Below are 19,286 nucleotides of genomic sequence, written 5' to 3'. Positions count from 1 at the left end.
TTGAAGGGAAAGGAACATCAGCCAAGTGGGATGTTTTTAAAAGTGTGCTGACGAAAGCTCAGGATATGCATGTCCCTGTTAGAGTGAAGGGCAAGGCGGGCAAACATAAGAAAGCTTGGCTGATGAGGGAAATTGAGGCATTGGTTAAGAATAAATAGGACACATGGGACAGGTATAGGCAGCTGGTATCAAGTGTATCCCTGGAGGGGTTTCGGGAACTAAGGAGCAAAGTAAAAAAGGAAATTGGAAGGGCAAAAAGGGGCCAGCAGATAGCATTAAGGACAACCCCAAGAAATTTTATAAATACATAAGGGGGAAAAGGGTAACTAGAGAGAGAGTGGTACCCGTCAGGAGTCAAAATAGTCAATTCTGTGTAGAGCCACAGAAGATGGGCAAGGTTCTCAATTACTATTTCTCCTTTGTATTTCACGAGAAGAAAGACAGGAGGACGGAGGAACTTGGGGCAGTCAATGGAAGTGTCTTGAGAGCAGTCAGTGTTACGGTCAGAGAGGTGCTGAAGGTACTATCATGTATGAAGGTAGACAAATCTCCAGGGTCTGATCAGATATATCCGAGGTATTGTGGGAAACCAGAGAGGAATTTGCAGGAGCACTGGTTGAAATTTACGAGTCGTCTTTAAATACAGGAAGACTGGAGGGTAGCAAATGTTGTGCCTTTATTCAAGAAGAGCTGCAGAGAAAATGCTGGGAACTATAGGCCAGTGAGCTTATCATTTGTAGTTGGAAAATTACAAGAGGTTATTCTGAGGGATAGGATATACAGGCATTTAGACGGACAAGGGCTGATTAGGGATAGTCAGCATGGGTTTGTACGGTGGTCGTTTCTCACAAATCTGGGTTTTTTGAAGATGTGACCAAAAAGGTCGATGAGGGCAGGGTTGTAAATGTTCTATACATGGATTTCAGTAAGGTATTCGACAAGGTTCTGCATGGAAGGCTATTCTGGAAGGTTAGATTGCATGGAATCCAAGGAGAGATAGCTGAATGGATAGAAAATTGGCTTAATGGAAGGGAGGAGAGGCTGATGGTGGAAGGTTGCTTTTCGGACTGGAGGCCTGTGGTTAGTGGTATGCCTCAAGGTTCAATGCTGGGCCCGTTACTGTTTGTCATCTATTTCAATGATTTGGATGAGAATATACACAGCAAGATTAGATAGTTTGCAGTTGATACAAAAGTGGGTAGTTTTGCAGATAGTGAAGTTGGTTGTGAAAAATTGCAGCAGGATCTTGATCGATTGGCTAAGTGGGCTGAGGAATAGTTGATGGAATTTAATGCAGAAAAATATGAGGTGTTGCATTTTGGGAAGTCTAACATGGGCAGGATCTGCACAGTGAATGGTGGGGCTCTGGGGAGTGTTGTAAAGCAGAGGGATATAGGAGTGCAGGTACATAGTTCCCTGAAGGTGGAGTTGCAGGTAGATCAGGTGGTCAAAACGGCTTTTGGCACATTGGGCTTCATCAGCTAGAGTTGGGAGGTCATCTTGCAGTTGTATAAGATGTTGGTGAGACCGTATTTAGAGTATTGTGTTCAGATCTGGTCACCGTGTTGTAGGAAAGATGTTGTCAAGCTGGAAAGGGTACAGAGATGATTTATGAGGATATGGCCAGGCCTAGAGGGTCTGAACATTTAGGCAGAGGTTGAGTAGGCTGGGATTATTCCTTGGAGCACTCGAGGATGAGGGGTGATCTTTTAGAGGTGTATAAGATCATGAGAGTTAAGTCAAGTCAAGTCAATTTTATTTGTATAGCACATTTAAAAACAACCCACGTTGACCAAAGTGCTGCACATCTGATTAGGAAAAAAAAAAAAGAAACAACATACAGTGGCAGGCAGCCAAACACAACGACGCGGCCATCTTGAACAAAATGTTTAACTAAAGCAGAATGGTGTCCCGCGGCCGAACCGCACCGGGCGATGGAAGGCCCCGCGGCCGAGCCGCACCGGGCGCTGTTCAGTCCCGCGGCCGAGCCGCGCCGGGTGATGGAAGGCCCTGCAGAAGAGACCTAAAAAAAAAGAAAGATTTCCCCCACCCACACCCCCCCCCCCACACCCACCCCCCCCCCCCCCACCACCCCCCCCCCCCCCCCCACCACACCCCCCCCCCCCCGATCAGGTAGATGTACAGAGTCTCTTGCCTCTTATTAAGTAGGTGAATCGAGGACCAGAGGACATAGGTTGAAGGCAAAGGGAAAAAGATTTAATTTGAATCTGAGGGGTAACTTTTTCACACAAAGGGTGGTGGATGTATGGAACAAGTTACCAGAGGAGGCAGTTGAGGCAAGAACTATCCCAACATTTAAGAAACAGTTAGACAGGTACATGGATAGGACAGGTTTGGAGGGATATGGACCAAATGCTGGTAGGTTGGACTAGTGTAGCTGGAACATATTGGCCATTGTGGGCAAGTTGGACCGAAGGGCCCGTTCCCACACTGTATCACTCTCTGACTCTATAACCTCGCACCCATGGTTCAAGAGGTTTTTGCAGTATACTTGAGAAGTATTTCCACCCATCTCTAAAGAGTTTAAAATGTGACACAAGGAAAATAGCAGTGTGTCGCTCAGTATGCTTGGACCCATCCTTGTACACAGTAGACTTCCTTAAAGGGAAGTTTAAGCAAATATCTACAGGCAGGTTAATTGGAGTATGTATAAGATTCATTGGGCTTCCTGATATAGCAGCCAGTAGAGCCAGCAGGATAACCTGCAGTACCATAGGGATTTGAAAATGATGGTAGATCTCTGAGATCCTCAAATCTGACCTTTGATCATTGTATGTCCTTACTCTGGCTTCAAGGAGACAGTTTGTTCCTCCATGATTAGGCCTCTTTGGGTAGCAGCATTGCATGGTATCATCGGGTTATCAGTAATCCTGGAACTGCTGGAGGGCTGCAATATAGTGCATCCCCCCTGTTATGGTTTCTGAAGGACTGCTGAGACTCAGCAGTTTATGCCATAATGAATTAGATGCAGTTCCTTGTAGTTTTTTTTCTTCTGTCAGTAACCACTGGCAGGAATGTTAATTTAGTTTAACTACATTAAGCTAACTCTCAGATCAAGTAAACATGGCACGGGCTTACATGATTTTAATATGAAAATTATCGTGATTTCTGCCAAGATGTTAGTGTAATGTGCAACTGGCCAGCTGCATTTTGATGGAGTCTGCTCTGGTTTTGTTCATATAGACCGTTGCGCCAATGGACACACACCTACTGTGGTAAGAACCCCAGTACATTGGCAGATCTTTGTGATGTGGTATGATTAGGGAACATTGTCATGCTGTGGTTGCAGTTTCAATAGTAGACAAGATCAAAGTGTTGATACTGTAGAATAATGCATCAGTTATCTGTTCTGTAGATTTCTGGGCTGCTTGCAGAGGCTGATTTCCTGTATTGCTAGGTGCCTGAGAAGCCAGCTCAGTAATAGAGCAAGATATCGACCAAACACAAACCATCTGTGTCCTTGTGACTGTCCCTGGCTCATCACTTGCAGGAACTTGTAGGTTATGACTCTGAAAGTGTGACTCCAAGCTGTTCTCCCCTCCCTAAACACTGTCTTCTCTTGACTCTCTACATTTTAAGGGTGGTTTTATAAAATGTGTCCAGTATTGGAGAACATGAGCGCTGTTTATATGTCAGAGGATGAAGCAGTAATGATGTAACCCTATTCCTAAGCAGTGTTTCTAACTAATGAGATGTTACATTGGCACCATGCAGGCTTATCTCTTTGATTTTTTTTCTGAAAAGTTAGATTGTATTCCCATGGCACTTTACCTGAAATAAGTGCTAAGCTTGTTAGCAAGTTTAATTATAAGTTTCTAATGATTGCCCAATTTTTTCCCCAAATAGTTTATTTGCCCAACTTCATAAAAAATGTTATGCACAGTAATTAAATATTGATTGAATATAGATTAATATGATTAATTCCCAGTCCATTAAAAAGCCAAGCTATACCATCAAATAAGTCATCTGAAGGAGGATTTGCTTTGCTGTGCTATAGAACCTCTGTCATGTGCAACTTAAAACAAGAAGAGTCTAATTGACTGAGAGCTTAATCTGCCAAATGAGTGGTCTGAGGTCGATATGTTTGTTTGATCAAAAGGATTAGAAGGGTTATATGTGGCTTCAAGGCTGGAACCTGATTAAGTAAAATAAAGTTTGTGAAATAAGATCTTTTAAAGTCGTAAAACATTTGTAATCTACAGTATTAACAATCCACAAAATTGCTTTTATTGCTTAAAATTTGCAATGGCAGTGATCAGTGAGTGGTTCAGCAAAATTGTATCTCAGTGGAGGATAGTTAATCAGGAAGATGCTCTAATTCAGGAATTCTGTTTATGAGTAGTTGGTCCAATAAGTGGACTTGTGTTGTGGCAAAAGTTTTGCCTAAGAGAATTGCTATTATTTTTGTCAAATTTTTCTTTGTCCCCCTTCTCCTGAAGACATAGACTCTGCCACTGTGGTACAGTTCCAGAGAAGATGAATATTCTTGGGCACCTACCCAAGTATATGCCTTGGGAATAATTGCAAGCAAAATGCCCAGCTGTGCAGGGTATCACAGTGTGACTGACAATGATGTTTCTGCGTATCTAAACATGCAGATTGCAGGCATGTGAACAGGGGCAGGGGTCCGGCAGGTTTCCCATTCCTAATTCAGTCGACAGGCCACGTATATGTCGGACGGGTTTACTGAATTCAGCACAAAACAAGGAATCTTACTGGAAGGATCAGTTGAGGGCAAAAGTTATATAAATGCTTTTTATTCCCAACAAGTTATTTTAGGTACTGATTTATAGATTCGGGGTCATTCAAAGTCTGAATAATTGTGAAGGTTTTCCTTTCTTAATAGTTTAACTGTAAAAAATAGTCATATGATTTCTCCTTCCTCCTTCAGGAACTGCCCTCACAACTTGTCTTATTTTAATCCATCCTCCTGCCTCTCCCCACTCCTCACCATCTCAAAGATTAATACTGACATACAACTTCTGTAAGGGTCACAATGCCTGTGAAAAATATCAGTTAGACTTGAATCTATCAGATAAATATCCACATAGGACCCCGTAACTCGGCTCTAATCCATAATTCCCCAACCATTTGCCTTTCCAACAGCCTGCTCCATCTGCATTTGGTAACCTGTACAAAAGGACATCAAAGTGCTTTTAACTCATTATTTCAGCATTTCTGTATTTTTCACCAAAGTGGAATGTTCATCAACATTATCCACCCACTGAATGAGGACACATCTGCTCTGAAACAACCCCACAAATTGAATTTAAAGACTCTCGACTCAGAGGGTGGGGGCTGGGAGGGAGAATCTGCAACAAAATCCACTCTCTTGCCCAATGCTTCTGACACCCATTGTTTTCACCGTAAAATGTAGAAGACCAAAAATAAATATAAGAAATATAAGCAGGAGTATGCCATTTACCCTTTTGTGCTTGTTCCACCATTTAGTAAAATTGTAGCTGATTTATTTTATCTCTGCAACACTAAATGGTGGAGCACTAACCCATATCCCTGATTTCCTTAATATCCAGAAAATCTATCGATCTCTGTCTTAAATAGACTCAATGACATTGCTTCCAAGGTCCTTTGGGAAGAGAATTCTAAAGCCTCATTATCCACTGGGTAAATAAATGTCCTCTACTCTGTTCTCAATAGCTGACATTTTATTTTGAGGTTTGGCCTCTTGTTTTGGATACCCCAGCCAGGGAAAACATTATTTTCTTATCTACCCTTTGAAGCCTCGTTAGAGGTATGTTTGAATGAGATCTCCTTGTATTCTTCTTGGCTCAAGAGATTCTAGACCCAGTCTGTTTATTCTCTACAATGACAAACTAAGCTCCTATCATAGTTCTTGGGTAGGAAAACCAGATCAGTACATACTATTCCAGACCCAGTGATATCACCAGATCTCTCTATAATTACAATCACATTTCTACATTTGCGTCTAGGTCATTTATATATATATATATATATATATATATATATATATATATATATATATATATATATATATATATATATATATATATCACAAGCAGCAGAGCTCCCAGCACAGATCCATGTGGAACTATGTCCTCTGGTCCTCGATTCACCTACTTCATAGTACCATTCGCACCTCTTTGACCATAACACTGACTACTCTAAAGACATTTCCATTGACTGCCCCAAGTTCCTCCGTCCTCCTGTCTTTCTCCTCAGCACCTACAGAGGAGAAACACTCATTGAGGACCTTGCCTATCTCCTGGCTCCACACAGAGGTGATCGCTTTGATTCCTGAGGGGTCCCACTCTCTCTCAAATTACCCTTTTCTCCCTTATGTATTTATAAATTCTCTTTGGATTGTCTTTAATGCTATCCGCCTAAGCTATCTCCTGGCCCTTTTTTTGCCCTTCTGAATTTCTTTTTTAGTTTACTCATCAGTTCCCGAAACTCCTTCAGGGAAGCACTTGATCCCAGCTGCCTATACCTGTCCCATGCGTCCTTATTCTTTTTTTACACTTTAATCTTTATTGCTTTTATACATACACAAATAAAACACACATATAACAACGAAACTTACAACAGTGCAGTCTGAAAAAGGGTCTCGACCCGAAACGTTACCCATTCCTTCTCTCCTGAGATGCTGTCTGACCTGCTGAGTTACTCCAGCATTTTGTGAATAAATACCTTCGATTTGTACCAGCATCTGCAGTTATTTTCTTACACAGTGCATTAATTGTTCAGTTTACAATTAATGATGCAGTATACAGAACTATTTTCTTATTAAAACATTTTCCAATAACTTACATTATTACATTACTTACATTATTGTCAATAAAATTATACAGTGTTTATGTTTTTATTTCTATACCTAATCCATTTTTCCCATTTTCTGTTAAACTCGTCTTCTTTCACTCTTAGAGACTATGTCATTTTCTCCATCACAAATATTTCCTGTACTCTGTCTAACCATTGTCTAAGTCTGGGTGTGTCCGCTACAAGCCAGGCCTTGTAATGGCCTTTCTGCCAGCTGTAAGTAGGATTTTAACCAAGTAATGATCTTCCTTCAGCACCATTGTGTTATATTACCCAGGTATAAAATGGAACACTTCTTGGAGACTATATATCCTAATACCTCCTTTAATACTGAATTCACTCTGTCCCAAAATGGTTCTATTTTTGGGCAACTCCAGAAGATATGTGCATGGTTTGCGTCTGTATGGCCACATTGCCTCCAGCATGTTTGTTGCCTTAGAATTTGCTTGCTTTTTATGTTAGGCGTAATAAAGAAACAAATAAAAAAATTCCAATTAAATTCTTTCCATTTTTGTGAATTAGTGGATGTCTGTAGTATTACATACATATGATGCCATTCTTCTTCTGAGATCGTGATGTTCAATTTCTTTTCCCACTTAAATTTTACATAAAATGTAGTTTTAGCTTGACATTCCATTAAACTATGATAAAGTTTAGAAATAATCCTTGATGTTTTTTGATGATATGCATTGACTATCACTTCTACCACTGGATTATTTTCTTCTGGTGCCTCCCTTTTTACTTTTTTGTTGTAATATTCTCTCAGTTGGAGGTATCTAAACAAGTCTTGGTTTCGAAGTGCAAATCTGTCCTTCAAATCTTGAAAACTTCTTAGGTCTCCATTTTCAATAACTGTACAGAATGCAGTCATTCCTTTTTTCATCCACTCTTTAAATGTTGAGTCATACATCCCTGGTTTAAATTCACTATCCAAAGCTATCCATCTTAACACTTTTTGTCCTTTATTCAATTTAAGTTGTCTGGTAAGAGTGAACCAGGTTTCTAAAGTAAATATCGTTATTGGATCGATTATACTCCTGATATGTCCAGGAAGTGCTTTTTCTCCCAAGAGTGTTTGGATGTGGAAGTCAGGGATATATGTCTCAATCTCTTTCCACCAAGCTATGTAGCTATCCTCACACCAATTAATTAGTGGTCGAAGTTGGGCTGCAAAGAAATATATCCTAAAATTTGGAAGTGCCATTCCACCTTTGTCCTTTGGCAACTGGAGTGTAGTGTATCGAACTCTGGCCTTCTTTCCTCCCCAAATAAATCTAGACATTAATTTATCCCATTCTGTGAATTGTTTTCGTGGTACCTCTATTGGCAGTGATTGAAACAAGTACAACAGCCATGGCAAAATATTCATTTTCACCACATTTATCTTACTACTAAAATCCATTGGGTAGGTGGACCAGCGTCCTTATTCTTGACCAATGCCTCAATATCCCTCGTCAGCCAAGCTTCCTTATGTTTGTCTGCCTTGCCCTTCCCTCTATTAAGGACGTACATATCCTGAGCTTTTTTCAGCACACTTTTAAAAACATGCCACTTGGCTAATGTTTCTTTCCCCTCAAATAACCTGCGCCAGTCAACTTGAGCGAGACCATCTCTCATACCCTTAAAGTTGGCCTTACTCCAATTGAACATTTTAACACATTAAACCCGATTGAGCAGTGGTCACTGGTCCCAAAAGGCTCCTCCACAAATACTTAATTCCCTTGCCCTTCCCAATTTCCCAAATACTAGATCTAGTGTTGCCCTTTCACATGTGGGGTCCACTACATATTGCTGGAGTCTATTATCAGTAGTCTATTTCTGTACAATTTGCTAATTTGGGACGTGCTTGGGTATGGCAATACTCTACCAGACTGTTTGTAAGAAAGAAAATTCATTGTGCATTTGCACAGGGTTGCAATAAAAGCACAATTGAACCATTACCTTCCACGGCAACCCTCTGAGGTCTATAAATAAGCCTGTTCCGAATCCATACCACTAGGTCATCATGAATCCCGTACATCTTAATCTTCTGCATCAGCTTACCATGAGAGAACTTATCAAAAGCCTAACTCAAATCCATGTAGAAAACATCCACCACCCTACCTTCATCAATCTCCTTCGCCACCTCCTTAAAAAAACCCAATCAAGTTACTGAGACATGACCTGTCACATACTGAGCCATACTGGCTATCCCTAATTAGCCCATTCTCTTCACGTGACAAAAAAGCACCATCGAGAAAGCAGCTAAATTATTAGCACCAGCACAAGCTGTTTGAGCCAAAGGGCCTTACTTTATGTTACGCAGTGTTCTGAAGCTGCTGCAGTCACTTGTTTCTCTCTTATCTCAGTGAGGCTGTTACCTCGATGCTCTGTGTTTCATCTCTGCTTGGTGCTGTGTGGCAGGTGCTGAGTCTGCAGTCTTGGTATGATTGCATTTTTTGAATTTCTCAGACTAACTGCCCTCACTTGCCCCTTGTACATTTAATTGCACTGAGTTTCCTTAGGGATTCATGAGTTGACTGTTCAGTCCTGTGGCGTACACTGAAATGCCTTTATTATACCTGCAAATGTCCTTGGTGTCAAGAGCAGAGACTCCTGTGAATGTGGTTTTCCATAATACAGAGTGACATGGCATTTCCTAAGCTGCTTTGTAATATCGAGTCAATAGGTTGCCAATGCTAAAGACGCAAAATGTGCATCCTTACCAGAAATGTGCTGACTTCCTCACAGCACAGGGCTTGAAATATTTTAACCTTCTCAATCTTAAATTTAGCTTTGACAGTCGCATAGACAAGGAAATACATTAGAGTGTATTATTCCAAGTTTTGTTGCCAGATCAGAGCATTAGTGACATAGACAATAGACAATAGACAATAGGTGCAGGAGGAGGCCATTCGGCCCTTCGAGCCAGCACCACCATTCAATGTGATCATGGCTGATCATTCTCAATCAGTACCCCGTTCCTGCCTTCTCCCCATACCCCCTGACTCCACTATCCTTAAGAGCTCTATCTAGCTCTCTCTTGAATGCATTCAGAGAATTGGCCTCCACTGCCTTCTGAGGCAGAGAATTCCACAGATTCACAACTCTCTGACTAAAAAGGTTTTTCCTCATCTCAGTTCTAAATGGCCTACCCCTTATTCTTAAACTGTGGCCCCTTGTTCTGGACTCCCCCAACATTGGGAACATGTTTCCTGCCTCTAACGTGTCCAACCCCTTAATAATCTTATACTTTTCGATAAGATCTCCTCTCATCCTTCTAAATTCCAGTGTATACAAGCCTAGTCGCTCCAGTCTTTCAACATATGACAGTCCCGCCATTCCGGGAATTAACCTAGTAAACCTCAATAGCAAGAATATCCTTCCTCAAATTTGGAGACCAAAACTGCACACAGTACTCCAGGTGCGGTCTCACTAGGGCCCTGTACAACTGCAGAAGGACATGGACTGGAAAGCATGGAATAAATGGACTAGGTATGGTGTAGAGAAATGGGAATGGAAAACAGAAAAGCCAGAGTAACGTAAAAAGTGACAACATAGAAACAAGGAGAGTAAGAGCAGAGTAGGCCATTCAGCCCATTAAGCCTGCTCTGCCATTTGTTATGATCATGGCTGCTCATGTACTTTAATACCATATTACTGCTCCCACATCATGCCCCTCGATGACTCATGTATAGTGGTTTCTCTACTTTATTAAAAATATTCGGCGACTTTGACACAGGAAAATAGGAACAAGAGTGAGCCATTTGGCTCCTCAACACTGGCCTGATATTCAATAGAATTATGGCTGATATTCTCCAGGCTTCAATTTGTCCTCCTCTGTTGCAGTTTCCCGTAGCTGCATTGCCTGATCTTTCAAATTTATCTGTCTCCTATTTAAACACACCAATAATCCAAACTTGACATCCTCCGGGGTAGAGAATTCCAAAGATGCGTCACCCTCTGAGAAGAAATTTCTACAGATCCGAGTTTTAAAAGGTTGTCCCTTATATTGTAATTATGTCTCCTTGGTCAAGGTGGGTAGAATCATCTCAATATTTACCCTGTCATTGTCCCTTATTAACTTGTGTTTCAAAAAGATCACCAGTCATTCTTGTAAATTCCAAAAATAGATATAATTTTTCTAGCTGCTCGTGAGAGAACAACCCTTTCATCCATTTGCATTTCTCAGAAAATGCTAATGTTTTGTGATTTGTCCACAAGATCATCTAGATCCCTCTGTACTTTGCTCATTTACAATCCTTCTGCACTTAGTTAATCTGCCTTTTGATTCTTGTTGCTGAATTGTGTGACCTGACACTTTTTTGCATTAAATTCTATTTGCCAAGTTTTCACCCACTCCCTCAACCTACCTGTAGTATAAGAAAATAACTGCAGATGCTGGTACAAATCGATTTATTCACAAAATGCTGGAGTAACTCAGCAGGTCAGGCAGCATCTCGGGAGAGAAGGAATGGGTGACGTTTCGGGTCGAGACCCTTCTTCAGACTGATGTCGGGGGTGGGACAAAGGAAGGATATAGGTGGAGACAGGAAGATAGAGGGAGATCTGGGAAGGAGGAGGGGAAGGGAGGGACAGAGGAGCTATCTGAAGTTGGAGAAGTCAACGTTCATACCACCGGGCCGCAAACTGCCCAGGCGAAATATGAGGTGCTGCTCCTCCAATTTCCGGCGGGCCTCACTATGGCACTGGAGGAGGCCCATGACAGAGAGGTCAGACTGGGAATGGGAGGGGGAGTTGAAGTGCTGGGCCACCGGGAGATCAGTGGCGTTAATGCGGACCGAGCGCAGGTGTTCAGCGAAGCGATCGCCGAGCCTGCGCTTGGTTTCGCCGATATAGATGAGTTGACATCTAGAGCAGCGGATGCAATAGATGAGGTTGGAGGAGGTGCAGGTGAACCTCTGTCTCACCTGGAAAGAATGTTTGGGTCCTTTGATGGAGTTGAGGGGGGAGGTAAAGGGACAGGTGTTGCATCTCGTGCGGTTGCAAGGGAAAGTGCCCGGGGTTAGGGTGTTGCAGAGTTCAAATATCCTCATCAAAACATGCTGTCCCACCTGTTTTCATATCATCGGTACACTTGGAAGTCTTATACTTTGCCACTCCCCCAAACTATTTATAAAGATTATAAATAATTGTGTGTCAAGTATTGATCCTTGTGGCATTCTGCTACTTTCATCCTTCCGGCCATTTATTCTGACCCTCTAGCCAATCCTGTTCCTCTGTTCAAGAAGACAGTTGAGACAATTCAGGAAATTATAGGCCAGTAAGCCTTACATGAGTGGTAGGGTAATTATTAGAGAAGATTGTTAGGGATAGGATTTACTCGCACCTGGAGAAGCATGGTTTTGAGCGATAGAGATCTTGTCTTACAAACCTGTTTGCAGTGTTTTGAGGAGGTGACCAAGAAGATTGATGAAAGTAGGGCAAAGGATGTTGTCTACATGGACTTTAGTAAAGCTTTCAACAAAGTCCCTCACGGTATGTATGTGTGTAAATATTTATTTATAACTCTAACCCTTTAATAAATAAATTTACCAAACAAAACAAAAGTCCTGTGTGTCAGTAGCTTGTTAATGAGTGTGGCCTGCATTTTGTTTCTTTCCACAGTCTGTGCAAGTGGAAGGTTTGGAAAGAGCTGCTCTGGCACCTGCTTCTGCTCAAACAATGGCACTTGCAACCCTATTGATGGTTCCTGTCAGTGCTACCCAGGCTGGATTGGAAGAGATTGTGCTCAGAGTAAGTGATGGGAAGATATGTATATATCCAGCACCTTAACAGCAATCTGAGGTGTTAGATTCACACTTGTACTTTATATAAAATGCATGATTCCCTCGATCCCAATTATATTGGAATTTCACTCCTGATTGAAGCAGATCCTTGTTTAAAAAAACATAAATATATAAATGTAATAGAAGCAGTTGGGAGATAAGCACCACTCACCAAGGACCCCACAGATCATTGGCAGAGACGCCCCAACTGGGGGAACTGAGGCTGAGGTGACATTTTCAGATGAACTTTGCAGGTTGATCGGAAGGAAGCATTCCAGAGAATCTTTCTGATGGGTTTTGAAAATGCGCTCTCGTTAGTTTTGGTCCCTCAGAGGCTCCCAATTTAATCTATATTTCACTCAATCCCCATTTAAAGTTATTGTTGAATCTGTCTCAACCTCCCTTCTAGCCTGTGCTCCTGGACCATGATCCCCTGTATCATACTGAACTCATCTCCCATCTGGAATTTCTTCCAATTATCCTGATCTTGCCTGAAAGTGACGAAAGGATTGAAATGGATGAAAACAAATTGATGTCAGAGTTCTTTGCTTTCTGAATTTCATAACTCCTTAATAAATCTGCAGCATCACTGGATTCCTTTGAGCACTGGAGCCACGAAGAATCATTCACAAACCCTTGGCCAGGAGCTGTGGGGCATCACTGCACTACAACATTAAATGCTATGAGCTGGAACTTCATTGGAACAAGTCATTAATGGGAACTAGGTTCCATGGTCAAGTCATATTACAGAACTCAAAGATGTTGAAGAAATTGCCTGAAAATGTGCATGATACCAGCAACTCGTCAATTGCTTTTGCAGGAATTGAATAGATAAACTCAAAGTATAGACCTTGTTAGTTGGGAGAAATGTTGCAACCAGTGGTATAAGACAATCATTTTGAGTCAGCTTCCAATAGTTTCAGGCTGATGTGGAGTGAGTCAGGCACTTTCAGTAGGCATGCCTCAAAGCCTCCAATCCCAGCCCAAATATGTGATCAACACAAGAAGTTAGAGTTTGGAAGGAGTTTTTTTTAAATTGTACATTAATATAATACTGGATTTTAAAAATGTTATTAGATGCTGAGGTTTATTTCTTATGATTAATTTCTATTTGTTTTATTTTGAGAATCTACTGAGAAAAGCTTTTCTCTTTGTTTAAGCAGACAGTTTGTTTAGTTATTCATTACCTGACTTGTTCATCCTATCTACATGTACAATTCTTCTCTCCTCCTGGCAAAGTGCCTGACCAAAAGATGCCCGGTTTTAATACGAGTTACTGTGTGTGCGTCCCATCCCCATATTGTGCCTGCTCACAGACTCAAATGCAGCCACTCATTATTTCATCGCATTTGATAATGGGCTTTAGTCTGTCATATATAAATCATTGCATGGCAGGAAGTAACCAGAAGGAAAAGCCTCACTCGAAGAAACTGAACATTAAAATGCTCTATTCATCTTCCAGACATTGTTTTTCATGCATTTCACAATTTACTACCACTGGACCATGCTGGCTGACTTCTGGATGCAATCTATTACGTGATGGCAGTAAGGGCTGGAATGACTGTGATAAAGAAGTATCATCTGCTGAACATATTGAGAAATGGGCAGTTACATGTCTGGATTATGAGCATTTACTGCATACATAGGGTAGATACTTCGTGCTCCATGAATGTGGGTTAAATTGCATACATTTTCTTACTGCATGAATCTGCAGCTTTCAATACATCCATGTTGCCCAGCAGTTATCATGATTGGGCATTTTTTTTCAATTCTGGACTATTTCCCTTGCACTGCACTTTTTCCATGGAAGATTTCAAAACCAATCTTTCCCTCCCATGACACCAGCTGCATTAATCAACATGGATACAAGTAAACACAAAACTATCAATGTGTTAACCAAAATGCTTGTGGCTCTTATTAGATCCTCACTATCAAGCTTTCCTTTTATTTAAGAAACATTACTGAATTATTATGTCCAAACCATTGCATTCCCTTTCATTTTTCATCCCTGGTTCTTTCGCTGCATCTCACAATTTGATTAAGTCACATGGGATCCATGGTTAGTTGGTAAGTTGAATACAAAATTGGCTTGATCCTAGACTGAGGGTAATGGTTGAAGAGTGTTCCTCTGAATGAGAAAAACTCATCAGTGACTAATTGATCTACATGCAGAGAAACACTCCTCTACCATTGCTCAGTGACTAATTGTGTTCAGCAAGTGCTTGACTTTGTTGTTTGTAATATGTATCAATGACTCAGATGAAAATGCAGATGGTTTGATTAGTAAGTTTGCAGATGAAGCTGAAATTGGTGGAGTATGGTTAGTGAGAAAAGTTGTCAAAGGATGCAGCAAGATATAGACCAGTTGGAAATTTGGGCAGAGAAATTGCAGATAGGGTTTGATCCGACATGTGAGGTGTTCCACCTTGGCAGATCAAATGTAAGGAGAAAGTATACAGTAAATGGCAGGATTAATTGAAGCACAATTGATGTATAAAGAGATCTTGGGGTGTAAGATCATAGCTGCCTGAAAATAGTAGAGAAGGCATACAGCATGTTCGTCTTCAATAGTTGGGGCAATGAGTATAAAAGTCAGGAAGTCATGTTGCAGCTATATAAAGATTTGGATAGACACAAAATGCTGTAGTAACTCAGTGGTTCAGGCAGCATCTCTGGAAAGAAGGAATGGGTGACGTTTCGGATCGAGACACTTCTTCAGACTGATGTCAGGGGAGTGGGCGGGACAGAGATAGAACGTAGTGGGAAACAGTAAGACTGGTGGGAGAACTGGGAAGGGGGAAGGGACGGAGAGAGAGGGAAAGCAAGGGCTATATAAAGTTAGAGAATTAAATGTTTATACTGCTGGGGTGTAAGCTACCCAAGCGAAATATGATGTGCTGTTCCTCCAATTTGCGCTGGGCCTCATTCTGACAATGGAGGAGGCCCAGGTCAGATTGGGAATGGGACGGGGAGTTAAAGTGCTGAGCAACCGGGAGATCAGGTAGGTTAAGGTGGACTGAGGGGAGCTGTTCAGCGAAATGATCGCCGAGCCTGCTCTTGGTCTCACCGATGTACAGAAGTTGACACCTGGAAGAGGTTGGAGGAGGTGCAAGTGAACCTCTGCCTCATCTGAAAAGACTGTCAGGGTCCTTGGATGGAGTCAAGGAGGGAGGTAAAGGGACAGGTGTTGCAGGGGAAAGTACCTGGGGAGGGGGTGGTTTGGGTGGGAAGGAACGAGTTGACCAGGGAGTTGCAGAGGGAACGGTCTCTGCAGAAAGCAGAAAGGGGTGGAGATGGGAAGATGTGGCCAGTAGTGGGATCCCGTTGGAGGTGGCGAAAGTGTTAGAGGATGAAATGTTGTATGCGATGGCTGATAGGGTGGAAGGTGAGGACAAAGGGGACTCTGTCCTTGTTGCGAATGGGGGGAGGGGGAGCAAGAGCGGAGCTAGGGATATCAAGGATACCCTAGTGAGAGCCTCATCTATATAAAATTGTGGTTAGGCCACATACAGAGTATTGTGTGCAGTTCGTATCACCACATTATAGGAAGGATTTGGAGGCTTTGGAGAGGGTGCAGAAAAGGCTTACCAGGATGTTGGCTGGATTGAAGAGCATTAGCTGCAAGGAGTGGTTGGACAAAATTGGAGTGTTTGCTCTGGACTGTTTGAGGCTGAGGGGTGACTTGATAGAAGTTTAAAAATATATGAGAAGCATGGATAAGATAGTTAGTCTTTCTCCCAGGGTAGAGGGCACAGCTTTAACATGAAATGGGAAAGGTTCAGAGGAGATGCACGAGGCAAGTTTTTTACCCAGAGAGTTGTAAATGCCTGTAATGGGATGTCAGATGAGGTGGTAGAACCAGATATAATAGCAATGTTTAAGAGGCATTTAAATCGACACACAAATGGGCAGGGAATGGAGAAATATAGCAGGCAGGCAGATGGTCTAAGTTATATTGGTATCATAATCGGTGCAGACAGAGTGGGCCGAAGGGCCTGTTCCCTCCAAACAAGTTTCTAAACAAAATAATGATGAATTTAAATGAATATATCAAAGAAATTTGAACATCAATTCTGCTCTATGTGTGCACTAAGCATTAAGGCCTGGAAAGACCCGACACATTTTTCATTGTTTGCAATAACCATACTGCAACTACACTCATTTTGTAATTTTTGTTTCCCTTTTTTTTGTTCATTGCTTTTCCATTCTGTTCAGCTTGCCAATCAGGCTACTGGGGCCCCAACTGCATCCACACATGTAATTGCCATAACGGAGCAGTGTGCAATGCTTATGATGGAGAGTGTCGATGTACACAGGGCTGGACTGGCATGTATTGCACGCAGAGTAAGTAACTGTTTCAGTAGAAACTAACCTGGGAAGAGCCTGCCACCTTGTGGTGTACCAAAATAAAACAGAAAATCCTTAATTTGTACAGTCATTAATCTTAATTTCTTTGGTTAAAAATAAATTGAAGAGATCTTTGTTCTTGAATGCATGTTTTGCTGATGTTTGATTAGCCAGTTTAATGACATTCTTTCATCAACAGATCAATTTGCAACAACTAATTGTGGAATTCTTACATGTCAGGGCTCAATATTTTGAAAATTCCAAAATGCCCATTTTTCAATGAAACTGATAGGTTGACAAAATCCCCGGAAGGTGATTGGGCAAGTGCCTCCTGAGAATGGGATTTAAAAATAAATCTAAGTGGTCATAGAACGAGGAAGTCTGCATAGAGACTCCCTGCCCCGCCTATACCCACCCCATTATTCACCATCATTCCTACACCTTCCCTGTGATGCCATTCCAAACCACATTTTCCGCTTCTCTCCCCTTTTGGTATCCTGGAGGGAAACTTCCCGCTGCTGCCTTCTGGTGTCTTCCTTGGTCACCACCAAAACCACCCCCTCCCCACACAATCACATGAAATATAGCAACTGTCCTTGTGCCTCATCATTTCCTCCTCCTCGTGAATTTGAAAGATTTTTTTCTTTCCGGTGAGGTGCCTGTTGGAGGAAGTCCAGGTCTCTGAAGCATAGAGCAGGGCAGTGGCTATTTGTAGACAAGTTTTATGCAGGTTTGAAGTCTCGATCATCAAATAGCCTCAGTCAACCAACTCTGCTGGAAAAATGAAGGCGATGGTGAACTTTAACATCAATGTCTAATGTGGTGAGAGGTAACTCCCGAGTTATGGGAAGCGGTCCACAGGTCATCTGAGATGTTAACGTCAAGGAATTTGAAGCATTCTGACAGTCTCCACTGCCGACCCACAAATGAAACCTAGCAAGTGGTCTTCCGGCATCTCCTTTTAGAAGTGAATGATTAGTTCCTTGGTGAGGTTGAAAAAGCCATGTAAAGTGACTGGTACTGCTCTCTGAATTGTTTTGGAGTTTTCACATGGTGAAGATCATGTTCATTGTCCGTCATGATGTATGGAGTCCTTACTGGATTAGGTTTTTATTTTTTCAGCCAATAGGACAAGGCAGTTGTGAGGAACTCTGGCAATGAGTTTCCAGGGATTAGGCAGCAGTGTTATCACAGTCAGATGTGTCCTTTCTTGACCATCTGCAGTCCACTGGTATAAAGTTTATTTCCCAGATGTGGATGATCAGATTGTAAATTTGTGACTGAAGCTGTTCACAACTGCATTTGCTGCTCACAACATAATTTCCTCAGCACTAAGGAGACCAAATGCAATGCATGATCACCTCCAAAATGCCCACATTTGAGCCTCCAGTTACCTGCAGTTCTCCATTAAATTCCCCTTCTGAGCTCTCTGTTCACGTCCACTTTTCCAATGAAGCTCAACATGGGCTCGAGGCCAGCAACTTGTCTTCCAGCAGGGCACTTTACATTCTTCTATACTTGACATCTCCCAGGAATTAATAGAATAATTTTACTATTTCTATTTACACCTGATCCAACCCTGTCTTTGCCACATTTACATGTCATGCAAATTTGGAAGATATGAACACATGAACATGAGCAGGGGGTGGCCATTCGGCCCCTCGAGCCAGCATGTCATTTAATAAGATCATGGCTAATCTGATGATAACTTCAATTCTTCCATTTACTCCCTCTCTGCCTGTTAACCTTTCATGTTTTGCTTATGAAAACTATGTTTCCTCTATAGTAAAAGTATCCAAAGACTGCTTTCACTGCCCTTTAAGGAAGTGAATTTCAAAGACACGCACCTGACAAAATATTTGCTACATTTCTGACAAAAGGATGTATTTTTAATCGGTGACCCTGGTTTAGATCATCCACCCACTAAAGGAGGCATCCTCTCCACACCCACCCTATCGAGAAACATCAAGATCTTGTATACTTCTATCACCCCCTCTCAATCTTCTAAACTCCAGTATCCACAACTTAGCCTGTTCAAGCTTTCCTTTTAAGACAATTTTCCATTCAGGTATTGAACGAGCAAGTCTTCTGACAATTCCCTCTAACTCATTTCCACCAACTTTTCACTTTGCACTATTGTCCCTTTGGTGTAAGAAAATAACTGCAGATGCTGGTACAAATCGAAGGTATTTATTTCACAAAATGCTGGAGTAACTCAGCAGATCAGGCAGCATCTCAGGAGAGAAGGAATGGGTGACGTTTCGGGTCGAGACCCTTCTTCAGACTGAAGAAGGGTCTCGACCCGAAACGTCACCCATTCCTTCTCTTCTGAGATGCTGCCTGATCTGCTGA

General features: G+C 41.8%; 1 protein-coding gene across 5 annotated transcripts in view; it reads left to right on the top strand.

Moving 5' to 3' along the window:
• Positions 1-19,286, top strand: part of megf11 (multiple EGF-like-domains 11) — a 302,641-nt gene that overhangs the window by 257,253 nt on the left and 26,102 nt on the right. For 4 of the 5 annotated variants that reach the window (XM_078427063.1, XM_078427060.1, XM_078427064.1 and 1 more), the window contains 2 exons: positions 12,427-12,555; positions 16,803-16,931. In XM_078427063.1, coding sequence (XP_078283189.1) covers positions 12,427-12,555; positions 16,803-16,931 — 258 coding nt within the window. The remainder of the gene's footprint in view (positions 1-12,426; positions 12,556-16,802; positions 16,932-19,286) is intronic. The other variant, XM_078427061.1, reaches the window with a different exon arrangement.

Source organism: Rhinoraja longicauda, chromosome 33, assembly GCF_053455715.1.
Source record: "Rhinoraja longicauda isolate Sanriku21f chromosome 33, sRhiLon1.1, whole genome shotgun sequence".
Lineage (NCBI taxonomy): Eukaryota > Metazoa > Chordata > Chondrichthyes > Rajiformes > Arhynchobatidae > Rhinoraja > Rhinoraja longicauda.
This window is presented reverse-complemented; position numbering and strand designations above follow the sequence as displayed.